Source organism: Phyllopteryx taeniolatus, chromosome 9 (genome assembly GCF_024500385.1).
Source record: "Phyllopteryx taeniolatus isolate TA_2022b chromosome 9, UOR_Ptae_1.2, whole genome shotgun sequence".
In the NCBI taxonomy this organism is placed as follows: Eukaryota; Metazoa; Chordata; class Actinopteri; order Syngnathiformes; family Syngnathidae; genus Phyllopteryx; species Phyllopteryx taeniolatus.
Genome location: NC_084510.1, coordinates 31,055,485 through 31,081,519, shown reverse-complemented (window position 1 = coordinate 31,081,519; position 26,035 = coordinate 31,055,485). Strand labels below are relative to the sequence as shown.

The window sequence follows — 26,035 nt, the reverse complement described above, 5'->3', positions numbered from 1 at the left end:
ATCGCGCACTGCTAGCACATACTCAGCGCACAAGAAAATCTATGCTGCGTAAAAAAAAGAAAATTCAGGACTCCTGTGGTTAAAGCATTTTCATTTCAAGTGGGCCAAATCAATTATATTAAAAGTTAACCAATGAAAATTGCTGCTGTAATTTCCTTCTTTAAATAAGCCATGCAACTTGCTATGATCCAAGGTTTTGAACAGGTGTCACACTGGTGTGTGGCCACAGCGGGCACATCTGATGTTGCTCACAGTGGTCCTCAGTGCGCTCAGGACACTTGTGTGTCTGCCCAGACACATGAAAAATTAGAGGGAACATTGCTGGGGACTCCATCGTTCTGCTGGGGGACTTCAATGCTCACGTGGGCAATGACAGTGAGACTCTCCTACATGTATCTATTCACTGCCTTCCTCACCTTCATTTTGTAACGCACAATTGTTGTGTAAAAAATACACTTAACTGCTGCTTCCGGTCATGCCGTGGCTGGGGTCTTCAAAGTAAAACCAAATTTCATGCTTAAACGTCAAATATCTTTTTGTTTGAATGTTGAAACCGGAAACGCCCGAGGGAAAAAACACATGAGCAAACTTGTCGGCGGCGCCAAGCGGGAGCTGCAGTTGTAATTGGACGAGAAAGAAGATGGCGGCGGCGTTGCGAGTCCTGGTGCTCTCGGGCAGCGGGAGAGCCCTCCTGTGCACCCCGAAAACCGTCACGACGCCAAAGGTAGACGAGTCGGAGTGTTTAACAACGGTCACGCGGCGCGTTTACGACAAAATGTGCTTCATGGTCGCCGTATGGGGACGCGCCGGGACGGACGTCCTGGCTACGAGCTAATGCTAATGCTAACGCGGATAGCAGCCGGCTGGGTGAGACAAGGTCACCCGCGTTATGCAGTCTCAAAAGCACTTTAATATTCTATTAGTTGCAGAGGTGGGGAGTAACGCGCTACGTTTACTCCGTTACATTTACTCAAGTAACATTTTCAATAAACTGTACTTTTTACTTTTACTTGAGTATTTACTTACTATACTTTTACTCAGTTACAATGATCGACAGAGGTGGTACGGTGGACGTCTGGTTAGAGCGTCTGCCTCACAGTTCTGAGGACTGGGGTTCAATCCCATGTTCTCCTCGTGCCTGCGTGGCTTTTCTCCGGGGACTCCGGTTTCCTCCCACATCCCAAAAACATGCATGCTAGGTTCATTGAAGTCTCTAAATTGCCCTTAGGTGTGAATGTGAGTGCGACTGGTTATTTGTTTGTATGTGCCCTGCGATTGGCTGGCGACCAGTTCAGGGTGTACCCCGCCTCCTGCCCGATGATAGCCGGGATGGGCTCCAGCATGCCCGCGACCCGCGTGAGGAGAAGCGGCTCAGAAAATGGATGGATGGACAATGATCGACATGCCGTTCGCTACTTTTATTTATCCAACTTTTATTTATCCATTGATGCGGGTGCGCGTATATTTTTAGACTCCATCTTCGACTTCCGCATAGGGCGGCCATTGCGCCAATCAAACGGGATCACTAGTGTCATTTGACTCCCATTTCACCAATCAGACGACACAAGACCGCACACGTACCCTTCGCGAGCCAATCAAAATGACTCATTTTTTGGGGGGGGGAAAACCCAGCAGCGCGAGCGTGTTTACTTTACAGACTCCAAAAAAACAACAGCTTTGTCATGCAGCTCTTCAATTGTGACTGCCCAAACTTGGATATTTCAGCCCACTTCTAACTCGAGAAAACACCGTGCTGTAAGTTGCAGATGTTTCTCTTGTTCTTTTGGCAGTGGGTATGGCACAATTTACACAATCGCGAAGTCTGGTCGGCGAACAGCTTCTTCAAGAAGTCATTTAAGTGAACAAAGCACATAACGTTTCTGTAGGGCCCATGCATGTGTTGTTGGTTTTTGGGCGCTTCGAAATTGAAATTGTGGCAGGTGTGTGTCGACTCTCACGTAATGCCCGGCAGGATCAGACTACAAGACAAATGTGCTCATTCACGATTGCACTATGTCAGACTGCTGCAATCAAATCTTGTATTCCGATACCACCGCATCCCGTTTTTTCCTGATCACTGGGCTTCATCGTGTCAACGCAAACGCGACCGGATACACTCGTCACCATGGCGACGAGAAAACTAATGGGTCGAGCCGTGTGTTTGTGGTCAGCGGTGCTCAGGAGAGGAGAGGACGTTGGTTTAAGGCTCGCTTGAGGTATGTTCACGTACTTTGAATACGATACGGCTCGCGAGCAGGCAACAAAACGTGTAGCCTAGCAAGCTGGGGGTAGCGCGAACGGTTTTCAAACTCGCTGATCGGCCCCAAAAATCCTGATTGTCTAAAGCCTAGTTGTCAACACTGACTGTTCTTTTGTAAACCAGCAAAATACAGGCTAAGCATAATTGTTCATGTGCGGAATTGTGTCCCCCGCAGGCCAACATGTCCTTCGCCAGCCTGCCTCGCGGCCAGAAGGTGGCCCTGACCGCTCTGGGCGTGGCGGGCGCGGGCGCGGCCGGCCTGGCCCTGGCGCTGCACCGGTCCGTCAAAGCCTCCGACCTGGAGCTCCACCCGCCCACCTACCCCTGGAGCCACGCCGGGCCGCTGTCGTCCCTGGACCACGCCAGGTCAGACGTCTTCCGGCAGGCGGGCGCCCACGGTGGCGTTTCTTTTTCAAAAGGCACACGTGGGAGGAGGTCAAAAGTGCACATGCGTGTGGCAAATAGGTTGTTTTATTCATACAGAAGTCATCCGCTTGTTTTCATTTAATTAATAATTCATTCAAGGATAATTAATAAAACAATTACTGGATAAAATAAATAGAAAATGTAATTGTCAAATTGGTTATTTCACTATTTTTTTTGTATTTACAAAAGGTTCACCAATTATTTGACGATAGCTTAAAAGTATGTTCAATAGTTGAGTTTACTGTTTTATTGTATTATTTAAAATGCGTACTAATTACCTCAAAAAAACAAACTTTATATCAAATATTTGTACTATTTTTTTGTTTTTCATTATTAAAATAAATACTTAAGAAAATAAAGTAATAATAGTAAAACATTTTAAAACAGGTATTCTAGCTTTACTTGAATAAAGTTATTCAATTAATTTAACAAACAAATGTTAAATGTATATTTAAAGTTTTTACTTTTTATTTTGTTTACAGTAAATAACCAATTATCCAAAACAATTAAACTGTTTTATTTTACAAATTTGTTTGATGATTTACAGTGAATAATGATTTTTTTAATAAGATAAGTGAATAATAATTTTTAAAAAAAGCACATTTTAACGAACCAATTTGAGGGGAAAACGTCTTAGTTAATGCAGCAAATATTACTGGACTCTTGACAACGTATGCACGTACTGTTCATTATTTATGAAAGGTGACTTTTTATTTGTGAATTGTCATCATGCGTGTGTGCGTGCAGTATTCGTCGCGGCTACCAGGTGTACATGCAGGTGTGCTCGGCCTGTCACAGCATGGAGTACCTGGCCTTCCGGAACCTGGTGGGAGTGTCGCACACCGAGGAAGAAGTCAAGGTCATCGCAGAGGAGGTGAGCTCCTTCGACGCGCTCCCGAAATGGAATATGTTCCTTTCACGGCAATGCGAGCACGTCTGCCTCGCAGTTGTGAGGTTGCGGGTTCAAATCCTGCCTGGCCTGTGTGGAGTTTGCATGTTCTCCCCCGTGCCTGCGTGGCTTTTCTGCGGGTACTCCGGTTTCCTCCCACATCCCCAAAACATGCGTGCTCGGTTCATTGAAGACTCTCAATTGCCCGTAGGTGGGAATGGTTGTTTGTTTCTATTGGCGATTGGCTGGCGACCAGTTCAGGGTGTACCCCGCCTCTCGCCCAGAGTCAGCTGGGATAGGCGCCAGCACGCCCGCGACCCCCGTCCGTTAAATCAGATTGCCCATAAAATTGAAGCACTTTTTTTTTTTTTGTGCCCTCCAACACCAGTACAGTACAAAATGATGTACGTGTGTGTGAAATGTATAATTACGCAAATAATTGATGCCACATGATTGCATTAAAGCACTTAACACAGAGAGGATCATAAAGCATCAACACCATGCTTCCAGTCTCATTGTCTCATTGTACATAAATGTTCATTTAAAAAACAAACACACTCCATACTTCCAGTCTGTACACAATCATAAACCCACGTTACATAAGCGACGATTCGATAGTTAAATGATTCAACACAAACAAAGCGCCTGCGCATGAGGCCCCCGAGTAATATTAGCCAGCATACTGGCCTAAATTACTGACGTGACATCACACATGCGAAACTAATATGCACATGAACATATTGTGTTTCCAATGTCTGTCTATGGATACAGTGCCTTATTGTTTTATCTGGCGGCCATTTTACGATTTCCCCCGCGTTCAGGTGGAGGTGGTGGACGGTCCCGACGAGACGGGTGAGATGTTCACCCGGCCCGGCAAGCTGTCCGACTACTTCCCCAAGCCCTACGCCAACCCGGAGGCGGCCCGCGCGGCCAACAACGGCGCCCTGCCGCCCGACCTCAGCTACATTGTCAATGCCAGGTGTGCAAAACCTCACTCAATCTCCTCTGTGAGTTCAGTTTTCCCCTCATAAATGCACACGCAGCAACTCATATTACCGGTAAAACACTGAATTGGAGAAGTGTTTGCCGATTAATTCAAAAAGTAGAAGTGAAATACCACGTGGTCTTAAGTATTCAGATCCATTTCTTCTGATCATCCCAGAGATGGTTCGTATGACCCGCGGGCCAGAACCGGCCTATGGGGGCGGAGAACACATTCAACTGTTGTTGCTGGTTTTGTCCACTGGAGGGCGCACTTAAATGAGATTGCGGCACTCAAACGAAAACAAACGATGCCAAGTTCCAGGAGCTCTGTGGGAGCTCACAAATTTCAAATGCTCTGCCACCTTTGCACTGCAGTTCTGTGAAAATAATTGCCTCCTGTAGGAATGTTTTAAGACATTGAATATTGTACAATTTTAGTCACGCTCAAGTTCAAAAGAGGTTGGGTTGGTGGAACTTTTTCCCACCCCCCTTGCACTAGTCCCCCACAACTTGTATTTTTATATGTATACATTTACAAAGGATGGATAACTGAACGGTGCGCTCGCCGATTCATTGCACCATGGAAATTGTAATCATTTTTGTTAAAAATTTCCCATTGTTCATATGATTTGCAACAAGATAATAATCCAAAAATGTGACTGTTTTCCGAATGAACTTGTAATTAATTGCACCACAAAGATGAGAACTTTTTTGAATAGTTGTTATTTAATGTATAGCTTTTCAAACAACAAATATACTAGTCCGGCGCACTCGAAATCGAGTTGTGGCAAATGAACTCAAATGAGTTGGAGTCCCCTGTTCTACACCTTCATTGGAGTCCAGCTGGGTTTAATCGCATGGGACTTAATTGGGAAAGGCATACGACTGTCGAGAGCGGTAAAGAAGAAGCCAAAGCCAAAGATCACTGTGGCTGAGCTCTGCAGATGCGGTGAGGAGATGAGAGAAAGTCCTGGAAAGTCAACCATCACCGCAGCCCTTCACCAGTCGGGGCTTGATGGGAGAGGGGCTCGACAGAAGCCTCTCCTCCCACACTGTGAGAAATAAGATTCTCTGGTGTGATGAGACCAAAAGAACTTTTTGGCCCTCATTCTAAGCGGTACGTGCGGCGAAAAGCAGGCACAGCCAAGTACTGCACGTGGACGAAAACCTTTTGTGGTGTGCTCAGGACCTCAGACTGGGCGGAAGGTTCCCCTTCCACTGAGCCAATGACCTTAAGCACGCAAATAAATTGAAGAACGGCCCAGCCAGAGCCCTGACTTAAACCCAAACGAGCATCTCCGGAGACATCTGAAAATGGCTGTCCACCAACGTTCACCATCCGACCTGACAGAACTGGAGAGGATCTACAAAATATATCAGAATCAGAATCATCTTTATTTGCCAAGTATGTCCAAAAAACACACAAGGAATTTGTCTCCGGTAGTCGGAGCCGCTCCAGTACGACAACAGACGGTCAATTGACGGAGAACACTTTGGAGACACAAAGACATTGACCAAAAAAAAAAACAATCACTGAGCAATAAAGGGTTGCTTGTTATCTGGTAAGGCCGGACACCATTTTTTATTTTTATTTTTTTGACAATTGTGCAAAAAGATGCAGAGTCCTCTCGCACTTAAAGCAGTTTGAATGACTAATCTCCCAATAGTCCGGTGCAATGACCATCGTGCGAAGGGCGCCGAGACTTCAAGGAGTGTATGCAGTTTAAAGTGACTAGAAGCGCGATCATCTGGGACAATGTCGATTGTGCAAATGTTGCAGATACTCCTCAGTCAGTGTGCAAGTGGGGCAGAGGCTACTCTGGCATGAGTGGCCAGTATTGGTCAACAACAGATAAGCAAATCGTGCAGCGTGGCGAGACAACTACAGTGAGTGCACGAGTGATACATAATTGGCCCCACAGAAATGTGACAACAAACTCAAGACAAAAAAATTGGCAGTATGTTGCTATGAAATTGTAAGTTGACGGAAAGAGGGAAGAAGCTGTTGGAATGTCTGCGAGTTCTAGTTTGCATTGATCGGTAGCGCCTACCTGAGGGAAGGAGCCGAATGTGCTCACAAATGTACTTACTGTGAAATGCGGGCCTTTTTGATTGCACACAAAGGTGCTGTGACTTAACTCTGTTGCATGAGTGGCGACGGGGTTTATTCTACCTCCTGCCATCGAATGGAAGCACATTCAATCGGTCTGACTGTCACTATATGACGCTGGCATAGCTAGCGCGATGAACAAGGATGTATTTACACGGCGACCTGGTTGGGAATCACTGGTACGAGAAGCATTACCGTTGGCATGCTTGTCAAAATCATTTTATTTTCTAACTCAAACTTAGGCACGGAGGCGAGGACTACGTGTTCAGCCTGCTGACGGGCTACTGCGAGCCCCCCGCCGGCGTGGAGGTGAGGGAGGGGCTCTACTACAACCCCTACTTCCCCGGACAGGCCATCGGCATGGCGCCGCCCATCTACAACGAGATTCTGGAGTACGACGACGGTAAGGCGGAAAATGCCACTGCAAAAACTTAACGACTCAAAAAGTTATGTATTGAGGAATGTATGAAGATGTTTTAAAGAACTCAAAATAGGATTAAAAAAAAAAAAAAGAAATATGTTGCAAATATGCTACATTAGCAGCGTATAGATATTAAATATGAGGCGGCGTTGCCATAGGAACCCCCGCCACAATGAGCCAGGTGGCCAAGGACGTGTGCACCTTCTTGAGGTGGGCGGCGGAGCCCGAGCACGACCAGCGCAAGCGCATGGGACTCAAGGTACACACACAAAAAATGTGGATGCTGCATTCGATGAAAGCGGGAAATTTCATTGATTTCTTTTTTGGTGCAGTTGCTGATGGGCTCGGCCATCCTGGTGCCGCTCCTTTATTACATGAAACGACACAGGTGGGCTGTGCTCAAGAGCAGGAAGATTGCCTACAGGCCGCCCAAATAAGGACGTGCGAGGAGCCGGATGACACACACAGACATCTTTCTATCATGTTTATTACACAAACAAAAGATAGCCGATCAATCTCGCTACTTGCTTTGTGTCAACATCTGATGGACATTTTTTTTTTCATGTGTTAAATACTCGACCATGTGAGGAACACGCCTCTGTTTTACTGTACAAAATAAATTATATCAAAAACATCTCTCTTCGATCTATGAGTGAATAGCAAAGATGAGTCATTCGCCAATTGAAAGGTGCGTGGGAATCAATGAGCAGCTTCCACCCAAAACATTCTTGGTTTAAAAGTACACGCTTCAGTTACAAAAGTCAAACATTGGTTCTACTTTCCACAGTTGGGGCATTAGCTCTCACAAAGGCGTATTAGGGCCGCACGTTGAAAAGAAAAAACAGTTCAAGCATTCAAGTGGACGTTGACCGTTTTCATGGTGCATCGCAACAAATTTGGATACTGTGGAAAACCAGATGAATTTCATTGGGCCCTGGCGTGCATAGCTCAAATCCAGACGGGCACACAAAAAGCTTTCGAACTCTTGGGTTAGGGATGGGAACTCAGAAGAAATGAGGGATTCCTTGACCGATATTTTGTTTTTGTTTTTTGGAGAGAGAGGTTTCTCATTTACAATTCCGACCTGTAGGCAATTTAGGGTTAACCAAGGACACTTTGGCAGTGGACAGTTGGAGCCCGGATTTGGGTGGGTTTTTGGCTCCATTTTAAACATTGACATCACTTCAATCATTCCCGCCAGGATATCCGCTCTCTTTTTATATACCAGGTATAGTTTTTTTGTTCCCCCCCCTCCCACTGAGTAAATTTCGCCATACATGTATGACACTTTGGCTACTCGCATTTGGGAATATTTAGTGCTATTTTTCAACTTAATACAACATAGGTCTGTTGAAAAAAAAACCCCAATTGTGTGAAATATTGGGTTAGCTCTGTTGCTGCAGTAATTCGTTGACGTTCTCCTCGTGCCTCACACTCTGGCATGCCCAAACACAGTAGGACGTGGTCTTTTTTTTCTTGTTCTTAATGCATTGCCTAGGTGTCGGATCGGGACTCGATATCAGCAGATACCGAAAATTGAGTGACTAACTCCTGTGCACAAAAAATCACTGCTTTGGCTTAAGCACAAAAATATTTCACTATTTTGATTTCAACTACTGAAACAAAATAACTTCTACAATGTCCAAATTTGTTGAGATGCACCTGCATAAAAAAAAAAAAAACGTAAAAAAAATCCTCCTATGTGGTGGCCCCAATATTCTTTCATAAATTGTCCTCATTGCGAATAATAAAAAAACATCATTGAACTTCCTGTTAGTGATCACATGATGTTGTGTAAACAAAGTCACAAAACAAAAGCCCTGCAGGACATGGGCGAGGACCAAAAAGAACGGGTCATCACAACCGGAGATTGTTCCTTTTCCACCCTCCAAAGTTCTTTGGTGCGGTCCCTCGTCGGGTTTTATTTGAGCACCAGCGTGGCCTCGGAGCCGTCTTTCTTCTTCAAGTAGAGTCCGTGGGTCAGGTGGTGCTCTCGCCTCAAGAAGGCGTAGAAGTAGTCCGACACCAGCAGGATCTGAACGAGCGACAGGAAGACATCAGCGGGAGAAGAGACACGACGCAACAGACGAGTATCTCCCAAAGAACAAGGATGAAGGTCAACGGACCAGCGATAACCTTTGAGGCCGTTATTGGTACACTTTGAAAATATAAATAGTAGGAAAAGCAAAGAACTGATGCAGCAAAACTGTAAAAATGAAGATGCATACAAGGTGAAGGAGAAACAAACAAAAGCAGTGTGCAAGGAGAAGCAGCTACGTCAAGGTGGTGGAGAAAAAGCAGTGGAGATGGTGGTGAATAAGCGGTGCGGAAGGCGACACTACAAAGCAGAAGAAAAAGTAGTATGAGAAGGAATCGAAGCAGCATAGGGGTCAAAGGAGAGGGTGAAGAAAAGGCAGTGTAGAAGGAAAAAGAACAAGTACCAGACAAGTTGAAGAAGCTACCGAGGAAATATAGAGAAGCAGACGCGAAGGAACGAAGGACAAAAACCACAGTAAAAGCAGAAGGAAGGAAGGAAGGAACCAGAAAGGTGTGGAGCAGAGAAGCCGCCGCGAGGGAGAAGAAACGGCGTCGGTGTAGAACAATACATTTTAGTGTTCGACCTGAGAGACGTTGAAGAGTAGCGTAGTGGCGTAGTAGAAGTTGGAGTTGGCGCTGCCCGCGTAAATCCACAAGTGCCACAACACCGGGAAGAGAGCCGAACACGCCAGCAGCACGCAGGACACCAGGAACACGTTCCGAAGGACTACGGACAACAAAACCAACTTTATTTCTACCACAAGACAACATTCACATTTTGTTTTTGTTTTTTAATGCCTGATTCACATCTGGTAAGGTGACTCCAGACAGGGAGGAAGGCCATGTAGAGAGCCATGTCCCCCACTGTGGGGTACGACTTGAAGATGGAGATGATGGCCAGCTGCATGAAGATCAGGAACACCGGATGGTCCCTGGAACACACGGATATCAATTCAGCCATTCGGTTTCGGGTTTTTTATTCACCTCTGTGTCGGAGGAGGACTCACTTGAGCTTGATGGACAGAGGGATGGTGTAGATGAAGACGTTAATCTGGAACACGCAGAGGAAGAAGAGGCGGAAGTGTTCGAACATCTCCGCGAAGAAGTACCAGAAGAGGCCGATGTTGGGCGTTAGGTCGGGAACGGAGAGGCTGAAGAAAAAAGAATGCAAAAGCGGCGTGGCGTAATCGTACTCTGTCCACCATTTGGACCACCTAATCAGCGATTTTGTGTATATCATCATTTCACATAACCAATGGCTTTAGTAAGGCGCCCTGAGGGACACCACATTTACAACTACAAAGGTTCAACCAACAATATGCCCCAAAATTTCAGGGCTACAACGAGGAGGTGTGCCAAGTCCAACCCACAAGACCTCCTTTCAGCTAGCATGAAAGGAATAATTATGCTTTGCTTAATTTTTCATTTTTTTGCGATTATATAACACGACATAAGTGCATTATTTATATTTCTGGCAACATTTACAAAACTGTAGAGCAAAAAGGGTATCGGGGTCGTCACTATGATGGCATTTGTGTTAATTAGCATCTCCCAAAAACTTGGTCCGAATCCTAAAACTTCATTTGAGACGACATAACGGTAAAGACAATTTGGCATTAAATATAGAAAAATATTACGACACAATATTTGTTTTCTTAGAAACGACTTGTATTCATATGATCTATCTGCCACTTAATTAAATACAAAAACAATCCAAATTATTTTTTGTTGATACTTTTACTTCCAGTACTAAAGTGCATTTACGATCAGAAAATGACTTTGTACAAAGTATGACTTCCAGGTAGCCGGGCGCTAATACTCACATGAAGCCGTAGACCGAAGGCAGGAAGTCCCAGGAGCCCAGCAGGAAGAAGGAGAGGCCCACCGTGACGAAGAGGCTGCCCAGGTACATGAAGGCGTACTGGGCCACGAACCACCAGAAACTCAGGCGACGCGCGTTGACAGGGATGAACTGACGCTAACAAACACACACTGTCAAGCCTTCTACCAAGAGGAGATTTTCTTTTCACGCTCGCTGTAACAGCTGACACGTTTTCCTCCATGTGTCGCTGTTCTTAATAAAACGGCGGAATTCTTTGAGGGGTGGGACACCATCTTGTGCCCAAAAATGGAACTGAAGTGAGCTGAGAAGTTTCATTCAAAAAAAAAGTAGCGTATGCCTCGGTGTGGGACGCGTCCCGTCCGCCGGGCTCCTCTCGGGCGGACCCCCGGGCCCGATCCCGCCCCTCGATTGATCGGGTGGGGTCCTCGGCCACAGCAATTGCAGGACACTTCTGCCGATCTTTGTGCGTGTAAAACGGTGTCGATTTAATTGCACGTGTCTGCAGACACACACCCCTGGGACTCTTTTCACTGGGTGTGGGGTCACGCACTTATTGCGACAAATAACTCATGAATATGCAAATTGCTTGTGTATCCCCTCACTAACCCCCCTCTCGTCCTATAGACTTTTATACTTTACATAGTCAATCCCAGCCCACTTCAGTTGTACAGCCGGGTTCACAGCCCTGGTCCTGCATGCTGCTTGTCCTGTTCCATCTCGTCCTGTCCTTGTCCTGTTCCATCTCGTCCCGTCCTTGTCCTGTTCCATCTCGTCCTGTCCTTGTCCTGTTCCATCTCGTCCTGTCCTTGTCCTGTTCCATCTCGTCCTGTCCTTGTCCTGTTCCATCCTGTCCTGTCCTTGTCCTGTTCCATCTCGTCCTGTCCTTGTCCTGTTCCATCTTGTCCTGTCCTGTTCCATCTCGTCCTGTCCTTCCCTCACAGGGTGGCGCACTACAGCCCCATACGACACTCATATTTAACGTTTCATTCGTGTAGATAATGTAATGATTGACTTCTCTCATCCTGTTTACAATGAGTGCTTTGTCTTTTGTCTTTGTTTCTCTCTCCCCTCTAGAAACTTTGTTCTGTTCGACTGATCGACTCGGATTCTCAATAAAGCTCAATTCTAATACCACAGCGGACGCTTCAAAACTTCACTGTGACACAGTAAAACGGCATGAAAGGGATACAGATTTTCCATTCTGCTTGACCTAACAGCCGAACAGGACAAAAACAAAAAGTAGTGCTTTGCCACCATCTTATGGCATCCTTATGCCAAGAAACGACTACGTTGAGAGGAGTTGAGGGGCTTCATTTAGACATAATAGTGCTTTGCTGGCATCTTGCTGCCAAGGGAACTACGTTGCAGTGAGTTGAGGATCTTCATTGAAACAAAAAGTAGTGCTTCGATACCATGTCGCGTGGCATCTTTGTGCCAAGGAACTACACTGAAGTGAGTCGAGGAGCTTCATTTCGACAAAAGTAGCGCTTTGTGGCATCTAAAAGCAATTCTAAATCGTTTTAGGCGCATGTCTGTCAATAATTGCCAGCTTTTTGCTTACCTGCATCAGGTAGAGCAGAGCGGCGGCACACAGCGTGAGCGGGTAGATGCTCTGGTACGTAGCCAAGGCCAAGAAGATGGCGCTCAGCAACGCGTTTCCTGTCCACAAACAAAAGGCGTGACGCCGGCCGCCTTCCTGCGGGAGGTCGTGCCGCTTTACCTTTAACGGTGGCCAGGACGAAGAGCGACACCACGGCGTTGTTCAGGCCGCACGTGGACTTGGCGACGCACGACAGCACGGTGAACGGGTTCAGGAGGTAACTGCGGGAGCAGACCGCACGGGACATCCCATATGTCAAAAGAAATGGACTTGTCTTTGTGTCGCGTTGGCAACGAGGGAAGAACACAGGAAATGGAACTTGTTGGTATCTTAAGCGTGATCTCGCCCAATCGCGTGAGACTTCAGCTCAGTGAGCAACTTAACACATTGATTGCCGTGGACGTTTCTATTCGTCAACTGGAATCCAACCGTTTACTGCCACCGACTAACAGATGCCTGTAGATGGCAGCGTTACGTCACTTCGGATTTGAGATCAGCACAGCTTTTGAGTTGAAGATAAAGATTAGCATGTTGAGAAATGCCCACACGTTAAGGCACCGTCGTAGCGATATGGCGGTATCCGGTATGAATATCAAGATATGACACGTTGTCCAAATCGTTTTGCCCTACCAAATATGGAAAGAGCTAGAAACACTTTTTTTTCCTGGTGAAGAAGAGCGTCGACTCTTTCTGTTGGTCGGTCGGGTGCACGCAAAATGTCAGCGGATCGGCCAAACTGCTCGCAAACGGCTGGCGATATGCAGAACTGCTTTCGAAAACAGCTGGCAGTGAACGCATTCGGGATTCACCGCGCAAAACCGCGTTTAGCTTTTTCTTCGGCGCCGTACTCACAACATGGCCACCTTCAGGGGGATGTAGTGCATCTCCGCGGGGCTTCTGACCAGCTCGTGACAGTCGGCGGGGTAGCGCTCGGCTTCCAGAGCGTATTTCTGCTTCCTGAACTGGGAACACGATTGACGGGCGTCAGCGGTTATCGGCGGTTATTGACCATCGCGCCGTTTGGCTTCCTCACCACTTGTTTGTTGTAGTCCTGCACGGCGTAGTAGAGGGCCACCGCCGAGATGCCATCGGCCACCTGGGGAGAAAGCGCGACACTTTGTAGTTTGAACCCGCAGAACTTTCACAGGATTTCCCCATTTCAGGGATTTGTGATGGCTTTACAACTTTGAGGATTTCTCATAATCTTAATTTTTAGAGGGTTTAGTCTTATTTTATTAACATGTGCCGTTTTTGGGGGAAGCCTTGTCTTAATATTGTGTGTAACAGTGTAACAATTGGCACACGTGATTTACCATGAATGTAATCTCTGCATAGTCCACCAAGAAGTGGAAGAGGTAGATGATGAGAGGAGTCTAAGGAAGAGGAAAATAATGTTTACCCATAAAGGTTGCCATGACAACAAGTACAGAAGTGCCTAGAATGCTTTGCACGTGCGCGTTCAATCGCTCACCTCATGAAAAACATCTCCCGCATACGGCGACACTCCCAAATCGAGCAGAGCCAAACCTTCAACCACTATGGGGGAGAGAAAAAAAAATAATAAAAATCAAAACGTTTTTTTTTTTTTAGGGTTATGTATATAAAAGGGTTTTTTTTTCAATTTATAGTCCAATCTCAGTCAGCAAAGTATTAGTCCTGTATTGTTTGGTTGGATCCCATTACACAGCTAGACTTTCTTGTTTACTCATCTCTATTTATAGATATAAATATCTACCTTACACATATATGCATAAAGATACAAATCTGTGCATATATGTGTAAAAAAAATGTTTGACCCTCATCTCTTCCAACTAGCCAACGCTTCGACTAATTAAGCCATTTTCCCAGCGCCACGGGTGTCCAAACTTTTTCCCCCAAGGGTGACGTACAGAAAAATCTAAGAATGCAAGGGCCACTTTGAAATTCTTTGGCGTTAAATATTGAAACATGCTAAAACCAATGAACCAAGCAATTATTATGTTGCTTTTACATGAGTTATTTTTGAAGAACTGCTACATCACAGCTTTCTGTTGAAGGCGATTCGGCAAATGGGCACAACAAGAGCAATCTGTAGTCAATAAATCATTTTAAAAGTGGTTAAACGAGGATCATTAATGTAATATGTTCACAAATTGGACCTTGACACAGCAAAAAAAAAAAAAAAAAAAAAAAAGTGGAGGAAAGTTGCTTCTAAAAACAAATTATCTTTATTCACCAGTGTTATGAAGAGGAATTTTGTTACTATTTTTATAGTTGATTTACATCTTCGCCTCTCCAGAAAAGGAATTTATTAGTAGTCCCCATCACCTCCATGAATTACTTTTATTTATTTATGTTTTGAAATAGCACTCACTGCGGGCCATGTCAAATGTCTCTTTTATTCTATCCCACGGGCCGCTGATGGATGGCGGGCCACACGTTTGGACACCCCTGGCCTAAGTGGTTCAGTCCTTCACAAAAGCTCCATTTGCGGTTCACTTTCTTTGGTGTGTACTTGTACTTATACATACTTTGAGTGACTTTACTTTTTAAACTTGCATTTACATGGCCACACGTGAAAGGCATGATGTTACAACAACTACATACACAACAATAGTGCAGTTAAAGTAACGATATCAATCATTAACTGCGGTGATACAGTTCCTGTGAGATAGTGAAGGTCTACCTAATGTTGTGCCCAGTGAGTGAATGCATGGCGGAAGTGGAACATCCGGGTATTTGTGGCGTCGCCGATGCACACGAACGTGGGAAAAATCCTTCGATTGGAGGCGATAACGCACAATAACATTCAAAACCTTAACGTGACCTTAAGTATCTTTTTCTTGTTAGCTCGCTTCTGTCACACTGTGTGGATGCTAACACAATAGTGGCTTTGTAGGCAAAGCAGGACACTCGAGCGACGCTTCACCCGTACAATTGACCCCCCGAGTGGCCTCCACGCTCACCTCTTTTCCAGGCGGTTAACGGGGACACCACCTCCACCCTCTCGGCGATCAAGTGTGCCAAAGTGGACCTAAAAAGAGCTGCGCGGACAGTGACGGCCACGATCAGCAGCAGAGTCAAAGGAGCTGCCATCTTGGTATCACCTGCGCGGGGCACGCTGGGAAATGGAGGCACACGTGCGACATCCTAAACGAGCAGATTCACGACAAATGCACGGTTTTAGATTAAGTTGTTGAATGAATTTTTTTTTGGAAACCATTTATTACATTTTATAAGTAAATAACACATTTTAATTTGACGTCAGGAGCCATAACCGCTAGTTTCGGTTTTAAGTGGTGCGGAACGAAAGTGCGGGCTGATGTTTTCACGGGGCGCATTTTATGTGCTCGGATCAAAACACGACCGACGAGTAAAGTGGGATTACGGAACTCATTGTCACTATATATAACTAAAACGCGATTAATTCGCTGTAAGCATTCAAGAGTAATCTTGGCAAGTAACGGAGATTGTGTCACACGCAGTTACCGTTATAGGATAAAACGTGTGAGAACGAAGACGAACGATTTTAAAATGGCTGCCGGCAACTTTTCTTAGTTCCTCCCCACATAAGAGATAATACGTGTTCCATCAAACTATTCGATTTGGCTGGTTGGCGTTCATTTTAAGAGGAGGTAGTTATTGCAAAGTCAGTTGCTCTTTGCGCTTTACGTTGAAAAGGCCGAGCGGGAAGTGCAAGCCCGTCTCCGGTTGCTTGTGAGCGTGTCGACGTTCTATTTATTCGGTTTCGTTTGCTTTCGTCCCATGGCGGGTTTGGAGTTGTTGTATTCGTGCTGCGGCGACTCCATCTCATGTCCGCAGGACGCCGTCGTGTGTTTTGTCCACTGGGAGGTCGTCAAAAGCGGATACAAGTGCCTCGGCTCCGGGGATGAGGTAAACCAAACGTGAACAAGTTATTATTATTATTATTATTATTATGATTTGTTTTGTGTCCTTCGCATTTTGGTCAATAAGTGAAGGTTTTAGGCATGATTGCAAATGACTAACGTTACGAAGTCTTGTCGTTTTTGAAGAAGACATGTTAGACTTTTGTGTGTGTGTGTGTGTCATCATCGGGTTGCTACTAGTGCTGTCACTGTCGAATATGTACACAAATCTATTTTGCATTCAAGTTTAGTGCAAAATCATTCTTTTTCCGCTTTCTTCACCGTCGGTTGATTGAACAAAAGCAAAGATTTAACTTGACCTGAAAATGTGTGGTTCGCTTCCACTTTTTAAAAGTATATTCAAAATTAAGACACTGGAAAAATAGGTGGCTCCGATATCAACCAAATCAATTCCATTGTGTCAGTTGACTTTTGGGACAAATTTGTGCAAAGCTTGTTTGTGTTGTTTTCGTTCACTGTAAGATGTTGAAATTAGTTTTGGCGCTCTGAGGGATTTGTTGCTCAACTACGTCTGTTTTTGTTTTGTCAAACTCTGCGCAGGCACAATAAGCCATTGTTGTTGTTTTTCTGAAATGATTCTGTAAGTGACTGAAATGCAATGAAGTAAACCTAACCTCACCTCGCCAATGACACCAGAGGGAGTGACGTTGCACTCTGCAACCTTTTTGAAAGCGAGAGCTCCCTTTTGGGTACTGATGAATGCAAACGAAGAGGCTACTAGTTTGAGATGCACTTCTGAAGCTGCTTGGGGTTCAACTACATGCCAGTTGCAGGGGATTCGTACTACGGCAGCAAATAACAATTATTTTCATGAGAGATTCAGCTATTATTTTTTCCCCCATAATGATTCGGTTAGTGTCAGAAAAGATGTCCTCGTGTACAGGACAAGTGGTTGGGGGGGTTGCTTTTAATTCGTGTAAGTACTATATCAATAAAGTTTGATTGATTGAAAAAATCGGCCAAAATGTTGATCATTGTTTTCCAAAGTAAAAGCAGATGTTTGCAAATGTCTTATTCGGGAAAAAAACAAAACAAAGATAATCAGTCTGCTTTCATGGAGGATGACAGAAATCAGAGAATTGATTGATTTTTTTTTTTTTATTATTATTATTTTTAATACAGTTGAAGAGGCTGAAAGTCGGAAGATTTGCGCAATTTTCATGTTCATTGTTTGGAGGCCTCCAAACAATGAATCGATTATCAAACCTCGTTGTCGAGTAGTTTGATAATCAATTAGTTGTCGATCAATTGATATATTTTTGCATCGCTATTTGCCTCAGAGAGACTGGAAGAGTCACAGAAAAGCTTGTGATTGGTTAGGGGGATCTCCTTGGAAACTAAATATAGAAGCAAATTAAATGTTTAAAAAAAATACTAAAGTAAGCGTAAATGTAAGTAAGAACACACGCACACAAAAATACAAAGGAATAAATGTAAGTTTAAAAAAAAACAACCAACAAAGGCCAGCTTTGTTTTGGCTCTGCCGCTTCGACTTTGTGCCACATTCCGCGTCTGCTCTGTTTGTTTGGAACAACGACACGGGCAAAAGGCTGCTCGTGATATTTTTCTTTTTTGGGGGGGGGCTTGTGTTTGTCAGGCTCGGAGCAGCGACAAAAAGTCTGAGCTGCTGCCGTCGGACTGGAGCAGCAACAAGGCGGAATACGCCCTGAGGTACGCCTCGGAGCACGGAGACGCTCAGCTGCTGCTCAAAGCGCTCCTGGTGGACTCGGCGCTGGTCTTCAACCTCATGGTAGGACATCGCCGTTGTCGTCACTTCGGGATTCGGGCTGCAGCGTCCCAGGAATTTTATACGTTGGAAACTTTGCACGGGAACAGAACGTGAGAACAAATTTTCTTTTTCTTTTTTTATCTGCTTCGTGTAAAAAAAAAAAAAAAAATCTTGGCAGACTGCATGAAAGCAGACTAATTGTTTTTGTGGTTACAAATTTGGCTTTTACTTTGGAAAACAGTCATCAACGTTTTTGCCGATTTTCTGACGGATGTTATGGACTAAACCAGGAACTGAAACGCTTTGGGCATTTCCTGCACTGTCACTTTTAAATAATATCGAGTTTTTTTTTTTAATGAAGGATGGAAATTGAAAAAAGAAGAAGAAGAATCACCTTTTACTGTCATGAACATGCATGCATGCATGCATGTAGTGAACACACCCACACACATGTTAGTGGAACACACTGGGGCAGGGGGAAGCATTTCAGGGTATCAGTGTCTTGCTCGAGGACACCACAGGCGTGAGTCCGGGGCATGTCGGCGGACGGTCCGGTTGGGGTCTTGAACCTGGGTGCCCCACGGTGGCAGGCGAAGATCTTAACCATTGGGCCACGGCTGCCCAAAAATTTACATAGGGTTATTTGCAGCCCGAATGAATAATGAACAAAAAACAATGGTCTACTTTGCGGATTTTGTTTATTGTGAGGGTTGTCTGCAACGCAAACCCCGCGATAAACGAGGATGACTAAAATAGGTTTTGCATCATCCTGATGATCAAAAGTCGCGTTTGTGTGCGTGCGTGCGTGTGTGTGTGTGCGCGCGTACGTGTGTGTGTGTGTGTGTGTGTGTGTAGAACCGCAGCACACGGCAGAGCTCGGACGTGATCGTCAACCTCAACGAGCACGTGGACGGCGCCCACCTGCGCACCTTTGACAGGTGCGTGTGACTTCAGTTCAGCGAGCACGTCAGGATTTACCCCGAGATCGCAATCTCGCTTTCGCTTTGGATATATTTATTTTATTTTTTTTGCAGTATGCTAACAGGCGACTCCCACAATATCACGTGTTGTGATGCCGCCGCTCGGCACGGACTTCCAAGTGGATTAGCGACTCGCGCGTTTGTTTTGGAATCACATACAAGGGGCGGGGCCTATTGTGCATTGCCTGCTTCATAGTGAAGCAACCGACGCATTTGTTGTAAAGCAGAATTCCAGCGAAGGGGGCGCCAGAGCTCGCGGATTCTATAGCTTTAATGCCATTTTTTTTCCCTCCTTGACCTTTGGTCTTGAAATATTTGCACGTTTGCGTGTCCAGTGTCTTCAAGGACGCGGGCGGCCTGGCGGCGGCGCTTCGGTCTCGACTGCTGCCGTCGCGGGACAAACGGACGCAAGCGGAGCAAAGCGAGCGGACGCGGAGGCGGGACGATGACGACGACCCCCTGCGGGTCCCCGACAGGCACCCGCGGCACGCGGCGCAGCCACACTGGTACCTGGGGTGGGCTCGGGCGCTCGCATTTTGTTGATTTTCTTGGCTGACATATTGCGGCGGCATCGTGCCAAACAAACTAAATGTAGTCCTCCTCCGCAATCTTGATGCCAAAGAAGCATACTTTCGTATAGTTTCCCCTCTCTCTCTCTCTCTAGCTATATATATAGATGTATAGATATATCTATATATATATACTTGTAAAAGCAGTGCTTTTCTGCAATCTTGGTGCCAAAGAATTATGTTGACATGAGTTGAGGAGCTTCACTGAGAATACAGTAGTGCTTTGCTGCCTTATTATGGCATCTTTATACCAAGGAACTATGTTGATGTGAGTGGAGGTGTTTCATTCAGACAAAAGTTGTACTTTTCTAGCATCTTGGTGCCCAAAAGTTATGTTAACGCGAGCGAGAGAGAGGAAACTCTACGAAACTCCTCAACTCGTGTCAGTATGCTTCTTTGGCATTTGGCATATTTTATTTATGTTTAACACAATGTCCCATCTTCATTGGAATTGGGCTTGTATGTTGACATGAGTTGAGGCGCTTCGATACTATAAAAGTAGTGCTTTGCTGCCATCTTGTGGCGTCTTTGTACCTTTGAACCATGTTGACTTGATGAATTTAATGTAGACAAAAGTAGTGCTTTGCTGTGGCATCTATTGGCAATGATAAATCTTGCATATTTTTGTTGTTCACGGCAGGAATTGTGTTAGAAACCCTCCCAAAAAAGGTTTATAATTGCCATAGATGCCACAAAATGGCGGCAAAGCACTCTTGTTCTCTTGTAGAACCTCCTCCCAGATCACTTCAACATGGATTCCTCGGCATCAAAATGTCGTAAGGTGGCGCCAAAGCGCTTGTTTTTGTATGAGACAGATTTGGCCATGAAAACAGTGACTAGGTGAGATAGCCAGCAAATATTGGAGAACGAAAGTTTCACGAATATGCAGGGGAACGCGTACGATGTAGCTAGCAGCATGTAAGCTAGCATGTTAGCTCATAAAAGCATTTCTATCATCCACCACGGTGTCAAAGGTATTGGGACACGCCCTTGAATTCACTAACTATTCAATCGGATGCTGGGCTGCTGGGCTGCAACACTTCTAATTGTAAATGTTTTCCAAGATACACGTTTTCTTGGCTTTTTCTGGGAATTCCCACACTGACTTTTGGCTTCCTGTGTTGTGCCTTTTTCAGGCCTGATCCGATGGGGCCGCCGTTCTCTGTGGGAGGCGCAGATTTGGATCCGTTGGGGTGAGTCCCGCAAACTCGACGACAACAAACAGTTGCCCCCCCGCCACCCCCCCTTTTGCCCGACCCCATTTTCACATTTTCTTGCCTTTTCACTTCCTCCCGGCAGGTCCATGTCGGGCGGCGGGATGATCGTGGACCCTCTGCGGATGGGCTACCCTCGCTCCGGTTTCCACCCGTCCGGCGGCATCCCGGACATCCTGCCTCCTGGCGCGGTGCCGCCCGGCGCCCGCTTCGACCCGTTCGGCCCCGTGGGACGCCACCGACCCGGGTGAGACGCGCCGGTGGCGCCGCCGCCTTGCATGTGCCCCTCGGGGTGCGGGGGTACCGTTATTCTGACGAAGCCTCGCGGTGTTTCCCCCAGACCCGACCCGGACCACATGCCCCCGCCGGGCTACGACGACATGTTCATGTAGCCGCTTCCCGTGTGCAGGCCGCCGTTTCCCGCCCGCTCGCCAATCAGAGTCCGGACGGTACTCCATAAGGAAACCTAGCAACTTGCCATAAACGCAGTTGTAATTGAGTGTTTAAAATAATAATAATAGTTTTGGTGTGAATCAGTGAAGAAACGTGGCAAGAGGAGGGAAATATGTAAAATATCTCCTCGTTTGTGAAGTTCGCTGTTCAGATATTGGGAATTTCCCATTAAAAAAAACAAACCAAGTGCGTTACTGATCAATGTAGATGACGTGCGCTATAAATTGACAGTGTCCATGGCAACCACCACCAAGCTCGATCCCGTTTGACTCCGCCCCTTTAAGCGTTCATGTACGTCAAGTAACAGCAAATGTCAACTTTAGTATTTTTACTTCATCATAATGAGCTTTTTTACACGCAAAAAAAACAACAACAAAAAATGTCTTATAGGTGTTAGGTGTCTGCTAGCATTAGCTTCTTCAAACAAATCTTAAAAAAAAACGTTTTTCGTTTTAGTGACAGTCATAGAGCTTACACAACGGAATCTCGAAAGTGGAACATGACCAAGTTCAGATCACAAAATATCGTGAAAACAAATCTGAGACGGGCTCAAACTTGTCACCGTCATAGCACCTTTGCTAACTGCCTGCGTTTGAAGTCACATTGAAACATTCTTAAGCGTCGTCGTAACACGACTTTTTGACGTGTTTTTGCCAAGAAAAAAAATGCTATTAAAACCTCTTCTTCAAATTGCAGCACAAAATTAAAATGGCTTATGCGGCAATCGGCCTATGTTAGCCCTTTTCAAATCAGCAAAAATCCGCCGTTTCTTCTTTTTTTTTTTTTTAACACATTACGACATAAGACCCATCTGTCATTCAAACAAAAATAAAAAAAATACAAATCAGCAATAAAATTGGATGATTTTTCCCTATTTGTATCTCTGTAAAGTTAAGCAAATGCTAAAGGGCAAAGTATAGTAAAAGAGTCAAATATTCTGCCTGTAATTCAAGGACCAAGTTATTTTCTTCATTATATATATATATTTTAAATTATTTGCCTGATTAATCACTTATAATGTTATTTGCCAAACATCGGCATCGGCCTAAAAAAAACAAAAAAACGTACTTGTTGGGCCCTAATTACACCAAACATGCAAGACGCAATTAAAACACAATCACACGCAGTACAAGCAAAACAAGTGGGATTTGCGTGACCTTCAAATTGTACCACCTTTGGGGCGTTCCACTTTGGAGGTTGACACGTGTGTGTGTGCGTGTGTGCGTGTGTGTGTGTGTGCGTGCGTGTGTGTACTTCCATTACATCGCAGTTAGATTAGATGAGACGTTTTTAAGGCTTAGCATGAACGACGACGACAGTAATGGAGTGTGCAATTTCCGACTTTTGTCCCGAACTCGAACGCCGCACGGACCAAAGCATCAAGACGAGGTCTTTGTTGTTTGGCGTGCCAACGGTCGGAAGGCAAAAAGTATTGGGACGAGCCTCTCTTTTGGCACTCGGAGCGTTCAAGTCACGTAAGTGGCCTCAATCAAAATGGACGAAAGTTGCACCAAAGTCTTCAAAGTCCATGCTTGACAAAATGTTCACTTCCTGAATGTGCCACAATTCTTTTGTTTTTGTTTTTTTGGTCCCAATTTTTTTGTACTTTTCACCTCCAGCGAGTGTCCAAATTGGCACAATTTTGGTCACGTTTTTTCTTTGCCATTTTCTCCGTTTTCTTTTCTTCTTTGTCTCAATCATTTTCTCCCTCTTAAATTCTGCAACGTTGTCACTTTTTTTTTGTCCCACTACTTTTGTCCTAATTTTCTTCACTTTATACTTCTATTGGGTGTCTGAAAACTTTTGTCCAAATGACCACAATTTTTCCACATTTCCTAGCAAAATCCACATTTTCTTAACTTTTTTGTTCCAGTACTTTGATCCCAATTCCAAATGTTCTTGTCTTCTGTCGTCCCATTACTTTTTGCCCCAAGTACCACAATTTCTCCACATTTTCCAAATTACGTGTTTTTTCCCCATTTTTTTTTTGGTTTTGTTTTTGTTCCAATACTTTTGTTCTCTTTCCGAGCTTTCTTCACGTTTTGTGTCCAACTTCCACACGTCGCCGTTTCCCTCCCAGCGGGTGTCCCAATACTTTTGCGCACGTAGCGTATCGCCGATGCCGCCGCCACTCGGCACGCGGCGTCACTCCTTCGGCAGCGCGGCGGACGGCGGCGGGTCCTCCCCGGCGGCGAGCTGCTTCATCCTCACGTGGACGGAGCCGTACGTCCTGGCGGGCCGGACGAAGGGCGCCCGGCGGCGCAGGAGGAGGGCGGCGGCGGCGTGACCCCGGCACACAGACGCCGTGAGGAGCAGAGAGAGGAAGACGCCGCCCAGGGTGAGCAGCCCCAGGCCGGCGACGATGCACTTGTCCAGGCGCGAGCCCAGCCGGGCGTAGTACAGCTCCAGCTGCTCCATCTGTCGGGCCGACACGGCGTCGCGGTTCACGCGGGCCTCTCTGGGGACGGCGTAGGCCACCAGGACCAACGCGATGCCGCTCACCAGCAGGACCACGGCCAGGGCCAGGCCCGAGTCGGACGAGCGACGCTCGCCGCCGCGATGAGGTGCGGTCCGCTCGCCCCCGGAGTCCCGAACCGCGTTGTAGTCATCGTCGTCGCGGGACGGAACGCACGAGTCCTGAAGGAAGGGATAAAAACAAAAAAAGGAATCTCAGCTTCTACTTTGAACTTTTCCACACATTCACTGCCATTGACGGCTTTAGAAGTCAAATATGGGAAGGCTGGCAGTGAATGAGTTTCAATGGACGTGTCCCAATACTTTTGTCCAAACTCCACATTTTTGTCCGAATAATTTGGTCCAGGTCCAAATTTTCTTCACTTTTGGCTCGGCGTTGTCGTGTGTCTCAAAACTTTTGTCCTTCACATTCGGCTGAACAAATACGCTCGTCCAAATTCCAATTGCTTTTGCATTTCACTTCCAAAGTTCACAAAAAATGGCCACATTTTTCCTCCCTCTTGACTTCCTGTACGTGTCCGAAAAATAAAAGTCATTTGTGCTTCTACTTTGACTCTATGGGGATCCACTTCCTTCATTGTTTCCCCCTTTCAACTTCATTTCTACCGACTTTGGCTTTACTGTGACTTTTCTGCTCTGCTGTGTTGACTGTGACTCTATTTTGTAAGTCTACTCTAACTCTACTTCTACTCTGCTTACCACTTTTTGTACCTACCTGGACTCTACTGTGTCTCTGCTTTCAGTATCTATTGTGTTTTGTCTTGACTTTTTGTATCTACTCTGACTCTCGTGATCTTTCTCCATCAATTGGGACTTTTAAACTCTTATCGATGCATCTGCTCTGACTCTCTAATTTCTGAGCCTACTTTGACTGTTCTTTCTGCGTCGACTGTGATTCTACTGTCTTCGTCTTTGATTCTACTGTGTGCGTCGAACACAGAAAACGAACCTCGCAGCTTCCCGCGGCGTCAGGCAAGCCGCCGGTCGCCCCCTGGTGCCGGTGTTGCTCGCGGTCGGGCTGGTAGGAAGCGTTGCGGAAGCCTCGGCTAACGTCGCCGTTAGCGTCGGGCAGCTCGCGGAGCTCGACGACGTCCAGCGACGAGTCCATGGAAACGTGATCATGTCGTCACCCCTCGTCCAATCGGCATCTTCCTCACTGTACACCATGATCATTTTTACTAATACTATCATTATTACCATTAGAGGAAACGAGCCCCTTTGTTTTAGACGAGCTATAAACAGTGGTTTCCATGGCAACACCAATGTTAACCGCTTTGGTGCCGCTTGTATCGGCCAACTTTTTCCTGCCATTTTTTTCTCCTCTTAGCATTGGTTAACTTCTTTTTACACTTGCATGACAATTAAGATTGCAAAATTTTGAGTATTCTTAATTTATTTTGCCACCAACAACGTAAGAAAAAATATTCAAATCCTACATTACATATATATTTGTATCAAGCCCAATAAAATGAGTGATCTTCTTTTTACACTTAAACAAACACTAAAAAGCTTGTTTTTCATTTTACCATTTAGAACGGTTAGCTTCTTTTTACATTAGTACAAGAATGTTTGAATGGTAATTAGGATCTTTAACTACTATTAACACTTTTCAAACGTATAAATATGAATGTTAAATGAAAAATGTGCATATAAAATAATATTCACCTATATAATAAACAAACTTATCAGAAAAAAGAAATATTAACAGTACACAGGCAAAAACATATTAGGTATTAACCAATTACTACACAATACAGCTTAATACAGTGGTTCTATAAAACACTAAAAAAAAAAAAAAAAAATGAAGTGCACGACGGCGGAACAGTGGCGACTAGCACGTCTGCCTCACAGTTGTGAGGACCGGGGTTCGAATCCCGGCCCGGCCTGTGTGGAGTTTGCATGTTCTCCCCGTGCCTGCGAGGGTTTTCTCCGGGTACGCCGCTTTCCTCCCACATCCCCAAAACATGCATGCTAGGTTCATTGAAGACTCTAAATTGCCCGCAGGTGCGAATGGTTGTTTGTTTGTATGTGCCCTGCGATTGGCTGGCAACCAGTTGAGGGTGTACCCCGCCTCCCGCCCCAAGATAGCTGGGATGGGCTCCAGCACGCCCGCGACCCGCGTGAGGACAAGCAGTTAAGAAAATGGATGGATGGATGA

General features: G+C 45.5%; 4 protein-coding genes across 4 annotated transcripts; 2 read left to right on the top strand and 2 right to left on the bottom strand.

The window, feature by feature from the left end:
• The first annotated feature begins 566 nt into the window (after nt 1–566).
• Nucleotides 567–7,724, top strand: LOC133484075 (cytochrome c1, heme protein, mitochondrial). Its single transcript, XM_061786156.1, has 7 exons — nt 567–724; nt 2,436–2,626; nt 3,434–3,560; nt 4,397–4,554; nt 6,912–7,072; nt 7,249–7,349; nt 7,423–7,724. Exons 1-7 carry the CDS (start codon nt 641–643, stop codon nt 7,525–7,527), a joined length of 927 nt encoding a protein of 308 aa, XP_061642140.1. The 5' UTR covers nt 567–640; the 3' UTR covers nt 7,528–7,724.
• On the bottom strand, nt 7,562–15,682 carry pigu (phosphatidylinositol glycan anchor biosynthesis, class U). The gene is made up of 12 exons (XM_061786155.1): nt 15,516–15,682; nt 14,042–14,106; nt 13,884–13,943; nt 13,604–13,666; nt 13,423–13,532; nt 12,691–12,791; nt 12,532–12,629; nt 10,951–11,105; nt 10,135–10,278; nt 9,935–10,059; nt 9,712–9,854; nt 7,562–9,125 (listed from the first exon to the last, which is right to left on the bottom strand). The coding sequence occupies exons 1-12, from the start codon at nt 15,643–15,645 to the stop codon at nt 9,012–9,014; spliced, it is 1,308 nt and encodes a 435-aa protein (XP_061642139.1). The 5' UTR covers nt 15,646–15,682; the 3' UTR covers nt 7,562–9,011.
• A 125-nt stretch (nt 15,683–15,807) lies between these two features.
• On the top strand, nt 15,808–21,588 carry psmf1 (proteasome inhibitor subunit 1). The gene is made up of 7 exons (XM_061786157.1): nt 15,808–16,443; nt 18,055–18,207; nt 19,042–19,124; nt 19,502–19,672; nt 20,872–20,928; nt 21,035–21,196; nt 21,290–21,588. Exons 1-7 carry the CDS (start codon nt 16,315–16,317, stop codon nt 21,339–21,341), a joined length of 807 nt encoding a protein of 268 aa, XP_061642141.1. The 5' UTR covers nt 15,808–16,314; the 3' UTR covers nt 21,342–21,588.
• A 1,615-nt stretch (nt 21,589–23,203) lies between these two features.
• On the bottom strand, nt 23,204–25,060 carry tmem74b (transmembrane protein 74B). The gene is made up of 2 exons (XM_061786158.1): nt 24,827–25,060; nt 23,204–24,039 (listed from the first exon to the last, which is right to left on the bottom strand). The coding sequence occupies exons 1-2, from the start codon at nt 24,983–24,985 to the stop codon at nt 23,548–23,550; spliced, it is 651 nt and encodes a 216-aa protein (XP_061642142.1). The 5' UTR covers nt 24,986–25,060; the 3' UTR covers nt 23,204–23,547.
• Nucleotides 25,061–26,035: the final 975 nt, after the last annotated feature.

Excerpts from the sequence above, each read along its gene's own strand:
- pigu (XM_061786155.1), bottom strand. The coding sequence starts at position 15,645 with ATGGCAGCTCCTTTGACTCTGCTGCTGATCGTGGCCGTCACTGTCCGC. Across the intron at positions 14,107-15,515 it reads GTTAACCGCCTGGAAAAGAG|TGGTTGAAGGTTTGGCTCTG; the intron begins GTGAGCGTGGAG and ends TCTCCCCCATAG. Across the intron at positions 10,279-10,950 it reads CCTTCGGTCTACGGCTTCAT|CCTCTCCGTTCCCGACCTAA; the intron begins GTGAGTATTAGC and ends TTTTTTCTTCAG.
- LOC133484075 (XM_061786156.1), top strand. The coding sequence starts at position 641 with ATGGCGGCGGCGTTGCGAGTCCTGGTGCTCTCGGGCAGCGGGAGAGCC. Across the intron at positions 2,627-3,433 it reads TCGTCCCTGGACCACGCCAG|TATTCGTCGCGGCTACCAGG; the intron begins GTCAGACGTCTT and ends GTGTGCGTGCAG. Across the intron at positions 3,561-4,396 it reads TCAAGGTCATCGCAGAGGAG|GTGGAGGTGGTGGACGGTCC; the intron begins GTGAGCTCCTTC and ends CCCCGCGTTCAG.
- tmem74b (XM_061786158.1), bottom strand. The coding sequence starts at position 24,985 with ATGGACTCGTCGCTGGACGTCGTCGAGCTCCGCGAGCTGCCCGACGCT. Across the intron at positions 24,040-24,826 it reads ACGCCGCGGGAAGCTGCGAG|GACTCGTGCGTTCCGTCCCG; the intron begins GTTCGTTTTCTG and ends CCCTTCCTTCAG.
- psmf1 (XM_061786157.1), top strand. The coding sequence starts at position 16,315 with ATGGCGGGTTTGGAGTTGTTGTATTCGTGCTGCGGCGACTCCATCTCA. Across the intron at positions 19,125-19,501 it reads CACCTGCGCACCTTTGACAG|TGTCTTCAAGGACGCGGGCG; the intron begins GTGCGTGTGACT and ends TTGCGTGTCCAG. Across the intron at positions 21,197-21,289 it reads GTGGGACGCCACCGACCCGG|ACCCGACCCGGACCACATGC; the intron begins GTGAGACGCGCC and ends TGTTTCCCCCAG.